Source organism: Phyllobates terribilis, unplaced genomic scaffold, assembly GCF_046119375.1.
Source record: "Phyllobates terribilis strain yellow unplaced genomic scaffold, ASM4611937v1 Scaffold_1__5_contigs__length_1240528914, whole genome shotgun sequence".
Lineage (NCBI taxonomy): Eukaryota > Metazoa > Chordata > Amphibia > Anura > Dendrobatidae > Phyllobates > Phyllobates terribilis.
In genome coordinates this window covers 356,912,018-356,926,533 of record NW_027362761.1, presented here as the reverse complement: position 1 = coordinate 356,926,533, position 14,516 = coordinate 356,912,018, and the positions used below count along the sequence as shown (strand labels likewise).

The window sequence follows — 14,516 nt, the reverse complement described above, 5'->3', positions numbered from 1 at the left end:
TCTTTCAGTCTGTGATTTACAAGTACACTCAGAACCTTCTCTAAGGCCACGTTCACACATTCAGTATTTGGTCAGTATTTTACATCAGTATTTGTAAGCCAAATTCAGGAGCGAAAAAATCAGAGGGAAAGTATAAAAGAAACACGTGCACCACCTCTGCATTTATCACCCACTCCTGGTTTTGGCTTACAAATACTGATATAAAATACTGACCAAATACTGAACGTGTGAACGTCGCCTTATAATGACTCTTCTAACTTTACTCACCTTAGAATATTATGGTTTCTGCATATTATTAATGCCCATGTGCATAACTTTACATTTCTCCACATTGAACCTCATCTTGGTTGCGCAAGCACTTATTTTTATATAAGTCAGCCTGTAACTTATGAACGCCTTCCATAGACTGCACTACACTGTATAGTTTGGTGTAATCTGCAACATTTTTTTTTAGAAACAATACTATTAATCCTGTCTTCCATATCATTAATCAATAAGTTGAATAATAGCGGACCAAGCACTAAAACCTGGGGTACACCACTTATAACCGGAGACCATTCAGTGTAGCAGCCGCTCACCACAACTCTCTGGTGAGATCTTTTAGCCACTCTTCTATCCAGTTACAAACATTACTTTTTATTATTCTAGATCTTAATTTACACGTTAAGCGTCTGTGGGACAGTGTCAAATGCCTTTGAAACATCTAAAAACACATCCACCTCTACCCCTCTGTCCAGATTTAAGATTTCTACTTTCATCTTCTTAAAAATTAGTAAGGTTGAAATATACCTATGAAGCTGTAAATCTGGAGCAATAGACCCACAGCCGGGCCAGGCATAGTGATCTGCGTACGTTCTGTGAAATACCAGTCTGAATTCATCCATACTCTCATAGATTTTTTATAAAATATTTTTCTTTAAGTAATATAGAGGAAAATAATAGTCCTATTTCAAGAATCTGATTTACAAGTGACCTTTGAGGGTGTATTTCAGGTTTAGGAAAAAAAAAACCTCATATATTAATAAAATTAAATAAACCTTCAAGTATTCTTTTCCTGCTTCAGATGTCAAATTTCCATATTTGTGCTTTATTCTGAATAGATTTACCTATTTTTTCTACTGGATAATCATTATACTTGTGGGAATTAATCTTGGTAATCTTTGTTTTGTGCTAAATACTATTTTCACAGTGGCATGTTCTAATAAAAGTTTGCTTAGTTAAAATGTCCTACTATGTTCTTCATTAGGCTAACTGGCCCGAGAATGGCTTTAAAATGGCAGAAACTTATTTTATCTCTAAGAATCCTTCAGAACTTGGCATTGCCTCGTCCTGGCTTTGGATACCGCTGGTAAGTGCTCTTGCTTATAATATACACCCACCCTACTGTTGTCATTAGTGCGGGACTAGAGGTAACATAGCATGCTCTAAATGTTATTATTATTGACGGCCTACAGCTCGATCCCGAGCCATGGCGACTTGATGGATGAACGCTCTGTAGAAAGATCGATCTAATGCAAGGCTAGATAGGTCTTTGGGTTCTTCCCCACCATTATCTGGATGTATGAAGACATCAGCTGGTCTTCCTCTTCGCCTTGTTCCTTCTATTCTTTCGACCATGATGTCCTTCTCCAGTGATTGCTCTCGTCGTATGATGTGTCCAAAATAGGTTAAATTATAAAATAAGAAAGAAGCTGTTTTGCATGGAACGAAGGGGAAAAAAATCAACATTTCTCCTTTTAAAGTAGTTGTCCTTTTTTTTTTTTTTTATTTAGTTTTTTTTAAAGGCCACAAAGCAATGAAATAAAATGTAACTTGCTAATCCCCCACCTCACCTATGGTCCCAGCGGTCGTGATGAACAGTCTGCCATAACCAGTCACTGCCGAACCCTGATATTTAGCTGCACCTGGTGAAATGTCATTTTTGCAGTTCACACCACTAGAGCAGCAGTGGAATAAGAAGATTAATATAAGTTAGGCCTTATTCACACATCCACGTTTCAAGTGCTTGTTTTTTTCTTTTCTTTTTTGCTGATAGAAGAAAATAGACATTATAGTCAATAAGCTTTTTCATTTGCGCAAAAAAACCCACAAAAACCGAGACCTGCCCGAGTTATGTTCCAATTAAAAACAAAATAAAAATAGCACAGATACACCATTCTAGTTGCATCCTTGTGCTGCCCGATTTTCAATGAGTAATGCTAGGGGAAGCTTGGGAAGCCTCCATCAGTTTTTGTACCTGAGAAGAGAAAAACAGATATCACACTGATGGTAAAAACGAACACGTGGATTGGAAATGGCTAAATATCGGATCCAGCACACTGATGGAAATCTGATCCTTTTTTTGAGTATGAGAAAGAAAACAAAAGTATGCCTTATTTTAATTCAGTTCCTGCTTTGTACCTACTTTAAAGAAAAAAAGCCTATGTAAGGTTTTCTTAAAATGGGTAAATAAATGAGTAAATACATTTCTATTCATTTTAGATGGCGTTGACTCACTATTTGGATATTTTTGTAACAAAATCTTGATTGTTCTTTATAGGTGACTGCACTTATTTCCCGTTTTGTTGATCTTTCCTTTTTTTGTATGATATAGAGTATTTCTATTGCTCTTTTAACTTTTCAGAAAGAAGATGGTGACTGTGAAGAAGTACAGCAGTTGATGAAGCTTGTCACAAGTCTTCAGGAGCTCATGGATCTGTACAGGAATTACAACTGCAGAATTGCACTTTCTGAATATGAAAAGGTAGTGGTATTTCTGGTCTTAGATTTTTCACTTTTTATTTTTTATCGATAGCTTGTATATTTTGCTTTATCTTTGTATCTAAATTTCAGGAAACTACTACTACAATTGTTTTCCGTATGTTGGATAAAGTTTTGGCCCCTGAACTTATTCCAACGACATTAGAAAAAGTTATAAGACCATATATGCATCAGCACAACCTTCAGGAAGAAGAACTTTTGCTTCAGTATATTAAGGTAAATCCTTAACTATCAATGTTATAGAGAAATGGAAATATAACTTTAGCTTCATTTTTTCCCCCTATATTTTTAAGGATTTGCTGGAACATTGCAGTTCGCGTTCTGCATCATTGTTTGAAACAGCGTGGGAGGCCAAGGCAATGGCTGTTATTGGCTGCATGTCTGACACAGATGTAAGTAAACCAATTTTTGAAGGGGAAGCTTAGTTTTCAAGACACAAATCTGTTAGATCTGATAATAATCTTATAGGAAGAACTTCATCTCAGGATGCATCATTGTATAAGTGTCTCTCAGGTTGAGCTGTGTGCATTGATCTTATGATTTTTTTTCCCTGTGTCTTGCTTTAATTTTTTTTTTAAACTGACTATATCTTCTTAAAAGGAAGGGGGGGGGGTAGTGATTTCCACCTAATGTGATGTCAAGAGCACTGCTCCTGGCCCTTACATTAGGTGGAAGTTTGCCCACTGAACTAGCACTGTGGCCACTTACTTCACAGGGAGGACTTAGAATTTCCAGGGCTCAGACTCCCCCCCCCCCCCCCAGTCTTAACTTTGATAACATGACATACATGGCATCACTTTATAATTTTATAATATTTGAATACTCCTTTTGAATATATTGTAATTGTTTGCAGCAATTCCAAAATTGTTTATGCATAATCCAATTTGCACTTTTATTCTTTCCAATACAGTTAATATTTGATGCTGTGCTTCAAATTATGTACGGTGCTGTGGTTCCTTGGAGTGATGCCATTGAGCAGCTGGTAAAGCAGCATCTAGAGATGGATCATCCAAAGTAAGGAAAAAACACTATTACAAATATAAGCACTATTTTACTTGGTAAAGAAAGAGAAAAGCTGAAAAATCAATAACAGAGAGACAGTTATTGGTGACCATAGCACTCCACACTTGACGATTTTACTTAGATCCTCATAAAACCCTATGTGTGCTGTGGGGTAAAGCTTGTCTAGCACTCTGGGATGCATTGCAAAGGAGATCTTTCCTATATGTCATGGATCCTATAAAATAAAACCCCAAAGGCATTGCATGTAAGACTTCTTTAGTAAATGATTAGTAGATAACAGCATTTCCCTTTTTAATGTGTGCGTGCTTTCTTTGTAGAGTAAAATTATTACAAGAAAGCTACAGACTTATGGAGATGAACAAACTTCTTCGAGGCTATGGCATAAGAAGTTTTAATTTTTCAAATGATAAACAAATCATGGTAAGACCATCATTTTATGTATATATGTGTATCCATATCTTTGTATAAGTGGCTCTAAGGTTGAGCTGTGTGCATTGATCTTATGATTTTTTTCCATGTCTTGCTTCTTTTTTTTTTTTAAATTCACTATATCTTCTTAAAAGGGAGCACATATACATATATGTGTGTGTGTGTACATATACACACACTTTTTAATTAGCTGATTTGTTCTTATTCTTGTTCTATTTTTTAGGGTTTAATCAAATACATCTTAAAGCAGGATTCTCCTTCATCTTTGGAAGATGCTTTAAAGATTGCCCAGGCTTATAGACTTTCAACAGTAGAGGTGTACATATTCAGAATTGTGCAGCTAATTTACATCAACAGAGTAAGTTAGATTAGTTTCTCTACAACATTTCTAGAAAAGTATTATTATGCTTTGGCGACTGATTTTTCATTTTTTTTTATGTTAAAGTAATGTCAGAAGATTTTTTCTTTTTTAAGATAGAGTTGCTGCAGTCAAGTTAAGATGTCTACCCCTTTATACTGCACTATATGGCTTGATTAATGTACCCAAGGAGAGGGATTGCTGTTCCAATTCATTAAGACCATGTATGGTCAGCTTGGCTTGACACTGAAGCTTCCTCATCTCCTTGTTAGGTTTGATCTAATTAGTATATGATACTCACACATATGTGTGTATGTATGTACAGTACAGACCAAAAGTTTGGACACACCTCATTTAAAGATTTTTCTGTATTTTCATGACTATGAAAATTGTACATTCACACTGAAGGCATCAAAACTATGAATTAACACATGTGGAATTATATACTTAACAAAAAAGTGCGAAACAACTGAAAATATGTCTTATATTCTAGGTTCTTCAAGGTAGCCACCTTTTGCTTTGATGATTGCTTTGTACACTCTTGGCATTCTCTTGATGAGCTTCAAGTGGTAGTTACCAGAAATGGTCTTCCAACAATCTTGAAGGAGTTCCCAGAGATGTTTAGCACTTGTTGGCCCTTTTGCCTTCACTCTGCGGTCCAGCTCACCCCAAACCATCTCGATTGGGTTCAGGTCTGGTGACTGTGGAGGCCAGGTCATCTGGCTTAGCACCCCATCACTCTCCATCTTGGTCAAATAGCCCTTACACAGCCTGGAGGTGTGTTTGGGGTCATTGTCCTGTTGAAAAATAAATGATGGTCCAACTAAACACAAACCGGATGGAATAGCATGCCGCTGCAAGATGCTGTGTTAGCCATTCTGGTTCAGTATGCCTTCAATTTTGAATAAATCCCCAACAGTGTCACCAGCAAAGCACCCCCACACCATCACACCTCCTCCTCCATGCTTCACGGTGGGAACCAGGCATGTAGAGTCCATCCGTTCACCTTTTCTGCATCGCACAAAGACATGGTGGTTGGAACCAAAGATCTCAAATTTGGACTAATCAGACCAAAGCACAGATTTCCACAGGTCTAATGTCCATTCCTTGTGTTCTTTAGCCCAAACAAGTCTCTTCTGCTTGTTGCCTGTCCTTAGCAGTGGTTTCCTAGCAGCTATTTTACCATGAAGGCCTGCTGCACAAAGTCTCCTCTTAACAGTTGTTGTAGAGATGTGTCTGCTGCTTGAACTCTGTGTGGCTGGCATTCACCTGGTCTCTAATCTGAGCTGCTGCTAACCTGTGATTTCTGAGGCTGGTGACTCAGATAAACTTATCCTCAGAAGCCAGTTTCTTTGTAGTGCTTGATGGTTTTTGCAACTGCACTTGGGGACACTTTCAAAGTTTGCCCAATTTTTCGGACTGACTAACCTTCATTTCTTAAAGTAATAATGGCCACTAGTTTTTCTTTACTTAGCTGCTTTTTTCTTGCCATAATACAAATTCTAACAGTCTATTCAGTAGGACTATCAGCTGTGTATCCACCTGACTAATGCACAACACAGCTGATGGTCCCAACCCCATTTATAAGGCAAGAAATCCCACTTATTAAACCTGACAGGGCACACCTGTGAAGTGAAAACCATTTCCGGTGACTACCTCTTGAAGCTCATCAAGAGAATGCCAAGAGTGTGCAAAGCAGTCATCAAAGCAAAAGGTGGCTACTTTGAAGAACCTAGAATATAAGACATATTTTCAGTTGTTTCACACTTTTTTGTTAAGTACATAATTCCACGTGTTAATTCATAGTTTTGATGCCTTCAGTGTGAATGTACAATTTTCATAGTCATGAAAATACAGAAAAATCTTTAAATGAGAAGGTGTGTCCAAACTTTTGGTCTGTACTGTGTGTGTGTATATATATATATATATTCATAACAATCTAAACATATAGTAGATATATAAAAATCTAAGTATATGTAAACAGTTAGCTAATCACTGGCTGCAATCATTTAAATAGTTAACGTCGTTTGAATTTTATTTCATTTTTCAATAGCACACATGAAAATAAGAAACTGTGTAATACATCGTATCAGAGAAATCCTACATGATAATATCTTTAATATTAAATGAAATCTCATTAATGGGAAAGTCTGTCTTCACTGAATACAGATGAGAATTTTGATAATGACTGATCAATTCTGGCAGAGAAACAAGCAGATTTCTCTGATAAGATATATTACAAAGTTGCTTATTTTCTTGTGTACTATTAATTTATGAAATAAGAATTAAAACGACAATTACGCTTTTACCATTCCCAAAATGTTATGTCTGCAGGGGGAGGAATGTCTAAATCTTTTGAAGTCCATTTCTCCTGCTGAAGCTGATGGAACAGTGGAACGCCTGTCTTTGTGGGCAAGAATTGCTTTACAAGAAAATCCTGGCAATTCTGAGGAGGTAAAACTGATTAAATGCTACAATTATTATCATGTATTTGTATATATTTTTTATCTTATTATTGCTTATATTTTTCTTATTGCAGTGCAAGGGAGATCAAAAAATGATAGCGAAAACACTTGTAGATATTCTGAAATTCCATGTGTGTGTTCTGAAAGGTTAGTTGTTGTCTATTTCTTATATGTTCATTTGTAAATTATTGCATTCTTGATGTTGTTCATTAAGTGTAGTCGACGACTGCTGTGCCCGAACATGTCAATGTCTCTGTGTCTATGTATATGTCTGTATGTGTGTGTGTACAGTATATACACACACTATATCCATAAATATTATTCTGTAAAACAAAAAAAAAATAAAAGTACACATATTTGGTATCGCCGCATCCAGAACCACCTGACGTATAAAACTGTCCCACTAGTTAACCCCTTTAGTGAACACGGTAAAAAAAAAAAACTAAGCAAAAGACTATGCTTTATCATCATACCGCTAAACAAAAAATGGAATAAAACGTGATCAAAAAGACTTTTTGAAATAAAAATGGTACAGCTGAAAACGTCATCTTGTCCTGCAAAAAACAAGCTGCCATACAGCTCCATCAGCCGAAAAATTAAAATCTTACATCTGAGAATAAAGCAATGCAAAAAAAATTTGTTTTTCTATGAAATAGTTTTTGTGTAAAAGTGCCAAAACATAAAAAAAGATATAAGTGTGGTACCGCTGCAAACGTACTGACCCGAAGAATAAAGCTGTCTTATCAATCTTAATACACGCAGAATGGCATAAACACCCCCCCCCCCCCCAAAAAAAAAAAAAAAAATTCATGGATTGTTGTTTTTTGTTTATTCTGCCTCCCAAAAATCGTAATAGAAAGCGATCAAAAAATGTCACGTGCCTGAAAATGGTACCAATAAAAGCTTCAACTCGTCCCACAAAAAACAAGCCGTCACATGACTGTTGGCCGAAATATGGCGATGCAAAAACTAGTCTTTGCAAAAAAAGCGTGTTTTAATGTGTGACAGCTGTCAATCATAAAAACCTGATATGAATCTGCCATCGCTGTAATCGCACCGACCCGAAGAATAAAGTCGTCTAATCACTTATACTGCACGAGGAAAGGCATAAAAAATAAACTCTAGGGTTGTGTTAGGGTTAGGGTTGTGTTAGGGTTAGGGTTGTGTTAGGGTTAGGGTTGTGTTAGGGTTAGGGTTGTGTTAGGGTTAGGGTTGTGTTAGGGTTAGGGTTGTGTTAGGGTTAGGGTTGTGTTAGGGTTAGGGTTGTGTTAGGGTTAGGGTTGTGTTAGGGTTGTGTTAGGGTTAGGGTTGTGTTAGGGTTAGGGTTGTGTTAGGGTTAGGGTTGTGTTAGGGTTAGGGTTGTGTTAGGGTTAGGGTTGTGTTAGGGTTAGGGTTGTGTTAGGGTTAGGGTTGTGTTAGGGTTGTGTTAGGGTTAGGGTTGTGTTAGGGTTAGGGTTGTGTTAGGGTTGTGTTAGGCTTAGGGTTGTGTTAGGGTTGTGTTAGGGTTGTGTTAGGGTTGTGTTAGGGTTGTGCTAGGGGGATTAGGGTTGTGCTAGGGGGATTAGGGTTGTGCTAGGGGGATTAGGGTTGTGCTAGGGGGATTAGGGTTGTGCTGGGGGGGTTAGGGTTGTGCTATGGGGGGTTACGGTTGTGCTATGGGGGGTTACGGTTGTGCTAGGGGGGTTACGGTTGTGCTAGGGGGGTTACGGTTGTGCTAGGGGGGTTACGGTTGTGCTAGGGGGGTTACGGTTGTGCTAGGGGGGTTACTGTTGTGCTAGGGGGGTTACTGTTGTGCTAGGGGGGTTACGGTTGTGCTAGGGGGGTTACGGTTGTGCTAGGGGGGTTAGGGTTGTGATAGGGGGGTTAAGGTTGTGCTAGGGGGATAGGGTTGGTTGTGCTATGGTTAGTGTTGTGCTAGCGTTAGGGTTAGGCTTGTGCTAGGGTTAGGTTTGGGATGTTTTAAAAAGTAAAGAAAAAAAAATGATGACGATATGGCGACTAGTGTTGAGTGCAAGTGCTCGCTACTTGAGTTTGCATCGGGTGCTCGGGTATGCACGGAGTATTGCGGGTGCTTGAGTGACATGCTCGAGTATCCGCCCCATATGCTTTGCTGCCAAAGAAACCTCGCGGGTATTGCCAGCCATGCACCAGCGATCCCCGCATGTTATTTTTGGGTGTCCAACAACCGTGAAACATTCAGGGCGGGGACTCGAGCACCCGCAATACATGTTGCATACCTGAGTACCCGATGCAAACTCAAGTAGCGAGCACTCAAGACTAATGACATCTTATTCAATATTATTATTTTTATTATTGTAGTGCCATTAATTCCATGGCGCTTTACATGTTGAAAAGGAGTATACATAGCAAACAAGTACAATAATTTGAACAAAAACGAGTCGGCGACTGGTACATGAGGAGAGAGGACCCTGCCCACGAGGGCTCACAAACTAAAAGGGATGGATGAGGATCCTGTAGGTGAGGGTAGAGCTGGTCGTGCAGCGGCATGGTGGAGCGAGGGTTACTGCAGGTTGTAAGCTTGTCGGAAGAGGTGGGTCTTCAGGTTCCTTTTGAAGTTTTCCGCGGTAGGCGAGAGTCTTGATATGTTGGGGGTAGAGAGTTCCAGAGTAGGGGGCATGCACGGGAGAAATCTTGTATGCGATTGTGGGAAGAGGAGATAAGAGGGGAGTAGAGCAGGAGATCTTGTGAGGATCATAGGTTGCTTGCAGGTAAGTACTGGGAGACTAGGTCACAGATGTATGGAGGAGACAGGTTGTGGATGGCTTTATATGCCATGGTTAGTGTTTTGAACTGGAGTCTCTGGGCAAAGGGGAGCCAGTGAAGATATTGACAAAGGGGATAGGCCGGGAAATAGCGGGGGGACAGGTGGATTAGTCGGGCAGCAGAGTTTAGGATAGATTGCAGGGATGCGAGAGTGTTAGAAAGGAGGCCACAGAGCAGGAGGTTGCAGTTGTCAAGGCAAGAGATGATGAGGGCGTGCACTAGGGTTTTTTCAGATTCATGGTTGAGGAATATGCGGATCCGGGAGATATTTTTGAGTTGGATTCGGCAGGAAGTGGAAATGGCTTGGATATGAGGTTTGAAGGAGAGATCGGAGTCAAGGGTTACCCCGAGGCTGCGAGCTTGCGGGACTGGGGAGAGTGGACAGCCATTTATTTGATGGATAGGTCAGATGGGGGGGGGGGTGTGAGCGAGATGGGGGAAAGATGATGAATTCAGTTTTATCCATATTAAGTTTTAGGAATCTAGCAGAGCAGAAAGATGAAATAGCGGGCAGGCAGTGTGGGATTCTGGTTAGTAAGGAGGTGATATCAGGTCCAGAGAGGTAGATCTGTGTGTCGTCAGCATACAGGGGATAGTGAAAGCCTTGAGACTCTATGAGCTGTCCCAGGCCGAAGGTGTAGATGGAGAAGAGTAGGGGTCCTAGAACTGAGCCTTTGGGGAGACCGACAGATAGGGGGCGAGATGAGGAGGTGGTGTGTGAGTGGGAGACTCTGAAGGTCCGGTCTGTTAGGTATGAGGAGATCCAAGATAAGGCCAAGTCGGTGATGCCGAGAGATGAGAGAGTCTGTAGTTAGAGGGAATGGTCTGCTGTGTCAAAGGCAGATGACCGGTCCAGAAGGAGAAAGACAGAGTAGTGTCGCTTGGATTTGGCGGTCAGTAGGTCGTTAGTGACTTTAGTCAGGGTAGTTTTCAGTAGAATGGTGCGGTCGGAAGCCAGATTACAGGCGGTCAAAGAGGGAGCAGGAGGAGAGGTGGGGAAGACAGCTCAAGATGGATGTGTTGTTCCAGTAGTTTTGAGGCATAGGGGAGAAGTGATATGGGGCAACATAGCTAGACAGAGAGGATCGGTCAAGGGTTGGCTTTTTGAGGATGGTTGTGATCGAGGCATGTTTGAAGTATGAGAGGAAGACACCAGTTGTTAGTGACAGATTGAAGAGGTGGGTTAGGGTTGGGATGAAGACTGCGGTAAAATTTGGGATGAGGTGGGGCCTAATGTTATAAATTTCTGTGTCGTACCTCTGGGTTCAAAATGTTCCCTATACCCCTTGATAAAATCCTTGAGAGGTCTAGTTTCCAAAATGGGGTTACCTGTTGGGGGGGTTTCCACTATTTAGGCGTATCAGGGGCTCTCCAAACGCAACATGGCGTTTCCTCTCAATTCCAGCCAATTTTCCATTCAAAAAGTCACACCGTGCTCCTTCCTTTCTGAACCCTGCCGTGCGCCCAAACAATGTATTTTCCCTTCACCCATGACCGCACACCTTGAGAGAGGGATCCGCCCCACCAAGGACAGGAAACTGTCTGAAATAAAAGGGTGGTACCTCTCCCTCGCTTCAGTTGGTTTCCTGTCCTTGATGGGAACCTGTCTGAAGAAAGGTGTCCATACTTACCTGGGCCTGTTCCGGTGTGGAAGAGCAGGCACCAGCCTGTGCACCGGGTTCCAGAAGCGCCGTCCGCGGTTCCCTGGAGCCATGTCCGAGCGTGCGCAGGCGGTGAGGAGGGCTCCAGCTCCCCGCAGACCGCTGCGCTGTCCTCTCCATACCGCAGGCTCCTGGCTGGCCGCGTGCCGGGAGCGGTGTCTTCCGGGTGTGACGCGCCTGACGTCACGGCGTGGTGCACGCTGGGAGAGGCGTGCCCGATGACGTCGGAGGGCGGCACCTGGATCCAACATGGCGGCACCCTGTAAGCGCTTGCCGGCTGGCTTTTTTCAAACATCGGCCGGTGGGTGCCAGCAGGGGGGAGGACACAAGAACCGGAGGAGGTTCCGGATGTGCCCTATTTAAGGTGGGGGGGTTGTCCTGGTCAAACGCTGCCTATACTCTTGTGGTGTAGCAGCTATGGCAGACCAGGACAGCCAGAAGCAGCAGCAGCTGACCCCTCCATCTCATCAACGCCAGCGGAAGAAGCAGTCGGACACCTCTCACACGGACGGCCGCTCCAGCAACCACAGCGGCAGCAGGAGAAGTAAGGTGTCGGACGCTTCAGGGCCATCCAGAAAGGATTCATCTTATGTCCCGCCAAAGCTTCCAAATACGGTACCCTTTTGTGACTTCAGGGGTGAGTGATCTTCGTGAATGTCACTTAATAGTAATGGAAAGTTATTATGTGCTTCATTCCTTAGGAACCTAAGAAGAGTAGCGCCAAACAGAAGCACAGGGTTTTGCCGCCTTATGCCAGGCCCCCCTTTCCATAGATTGGCAGAAACAGCTTTGTGATAGCTGTATTAACCAAACCATAGCGGAGAGCACCCCGGATTTTGCTTCTAATTTGAGGTCCGTAATCCGTTCAGAGGTTCAGGATTCCCTGAAAGGCTTACTAAAGGGGAAAAAGAGAACCCATAAGGATATCTCCTCCGACTATGATTTATCCTCCCAGTCAGAGGATCTTTGCCTCAGTGATTCAGCATCCTCCTCTTCATCAGACAGTGGTAGGCCCTGTTTCCCTATTGAGGATACTGACAAGTTGGTCAGAGCTACCATGGGGTTGAGGGAGGAAAAGGCAGCCAGGTCCCTGGAAGACATTATGTTCGCAGGCCTGGAGGAAAAAAAGAGACGCTCCTTTCCAGTGAATCCTAAAATTCAGACCCTTATAGACCGGGAATGGAGGAAGCCAGAGAAATCAGGAGTGTTGCCCTCATCCTCTAAAAGGAGGTACCCCTTCGAGCATAGTGTCTCTGGGTCCTGGGATAAAATTCCTAAAGTTGACGGGTCTGTCGCCCGATCATCCAAAAGATCGTCCCTACCCCTGGAATATTCCGGCAGTCTAAAGGATGCTCTGGATAAGAAGGCAGATTCCTTCCTGCGTCACACCTGGGAAGCAGCGGCAGGGGGCCTGAAGCCAGCGGTAGCAGGCACTTGTGTCGCTAGGTCACTCATGGTGTGGCTTCAGCAATTAGGAGACCAGCTCAAGGATAAAAAGATATCCAGAAATAAAATCCTCTCCAATCTGCCTTTGCTACAAGCAGCATCCGCTTTTCTTGCCAACTCCTCAGCGGATTCGGTTAAACTCGCTGCCAGGTCTGCAAATTTGTCTAATGCTGCCAGACGAGCCCTGTGGCTCAAGGGTTGCCCAGGAAACCTACAATCTAAACATAAACTATGTTCTCTTCCTTGTGATGCTAAACTCTTGTTTTGCCAAAAGCTGGACGAGCTTTTGGAGAAGGCTGGCGACAGGAAGAGAGGTTTCCCAGGGTTCACGGGGGACACAAAAAGGTCCTATTTTCGGAGGAAGAGATTTAACCGGGGTCGCCCTCCGGGAGAAAGGAAAAGATGGGAGCCCAGATCTAAAAAGGACTCTGGTTACATGTTTGGAGGACCATCCTCCAGTACCAAAAAATCTCCCCAATGACGTGAGGCTAGAGGTCGGGGGAAGGCTTTCCCATTTTATCCCAGCTTGGGAAGCTATCACTTCAAATCCCTGAGTGTTGAGTATCATAAAGAACGGCCTAAAGATACGCTTCAGTCAGGTCCCTCACCGAACCTTCATGATCACCTCCAGGAGGAACTCCAGGGAGGAGCAGATGGCCCTAGAATCGGAAGTATTAGATTTAGTCAACAAGCAGGTCCTTCACGAAGTTCCAGATTCACAGTGGGGACGGGGGTTTTATCCCCCCCCCCCCCCTGTTCGTGATAAAAAAAACCAAATGGGTCCTTAAGGACCATTATCAACCTCAAAAGTCTAAATCAGCTGATAGAGAAGCAGACTTTCAAGATGGAATCGGTGAACTCTGCAGTAAAACTCCTACACCACAATTGTTTCATGGCAGTTATCGACCTAAAAGATACCTACTATCACGTCCCAATTTATCCTGACTACCAGAAGTACCTAAGGGTAGCCCTGTTCATCCAAGGGGAATTGAGACATTTCCAATTTACTGCCCTACATTTTGGACTCTCGATAGCACCGAGAGTGTTTACAAAGGTTATAGCGGAGGTGACAGCTTTTCTCCGAATCAAAAACGTGGTGATTGTTCCCTACCTGGACGACTTTCTGATAATAGGGAAGTCGGAGGACCACTGTTCCTCTCAACTTTTAGAGGTCAGGACAGCTTTACATCAGCTAGGGTGGTTGATAAATATTCAAAAATCAAAACTATCCCCCTCAAGGACTCAGATCTTTCTGGGCTTGACCCTAGATTCCCAACTCCAATCCTGCTTCCTCCCGGAAGACAAGGTTTGCAAAATAATCAGCCTGGTCTCAAGGGCCATAAAGTCTCCCGTGATGTCCTTGAGAGGAGCAATGTCCCTACTAGGCTCCATGACTTCCTGTCTCCCGGCAGTCAAATGGGCCCAGAGTCATATGAGGCCTCTTCAGTGGGAGGTCCTGTCAGCACAAAAATCCTTCAATGGACATTTAGAAAAAAGACTGTTTCTTTCTTTGGAGACTGTAAACTCCCTCTCCTGGTGGACAAACAGGGAGAATCTGACCTCAGGCTTACAGTGGTCCAGACCAGTCGA

At 42.5% G+C, this 14,516-nt stretch overlaps 1 protein-coding gene across 2 annotated transcripts in view; it reads left to right on the top strand.

Annotated features, from left to right (window-relative positions):
* KNTC1 (kinetochore associated 1) overlaps positions 1-14,516 on the top strand; it is a 221,818-nt gene that overhangs the window by 85,201 nt on the left and 122,101 nt on the right. For both annotated transcript variants that reach the window (XM_073676226.1, XM_073676227.1), the window contains exons 24-32: positions 1,247-1,348; positions 2,624-2,743; positions 2,833-2,976; positions 3,054-3,152; positions 3,671-3,774; positions 4,101-4,203; positions 4,436-4,570; positions 6,905-7,024; positions 7,110-7,182. In XM_073676226.1, the coding sequence (XP_073532327.1) occupies positions 1,247-1,348; positions 2,624-2,743; positions 2,833-2,976; positions 3,054-3,152; positions 3,671-3,774; positions 4,101-4,203; positions 4,436-4,570; positions 6,905-7,024; positions 7,110-7,182 (1,000 nt within the window). The remainder of the gene's footprint in view (positions 1-1,246; positions 1,349-2,623; positions 2,744-2,832; positions 2,977-3,053; positions 3,153-3,670; positions 3,775-4,100; positions 4,204-4,435; positions 4,571-6,904; positions 7,025-7,109; positions 7,183-14,516) is intronic.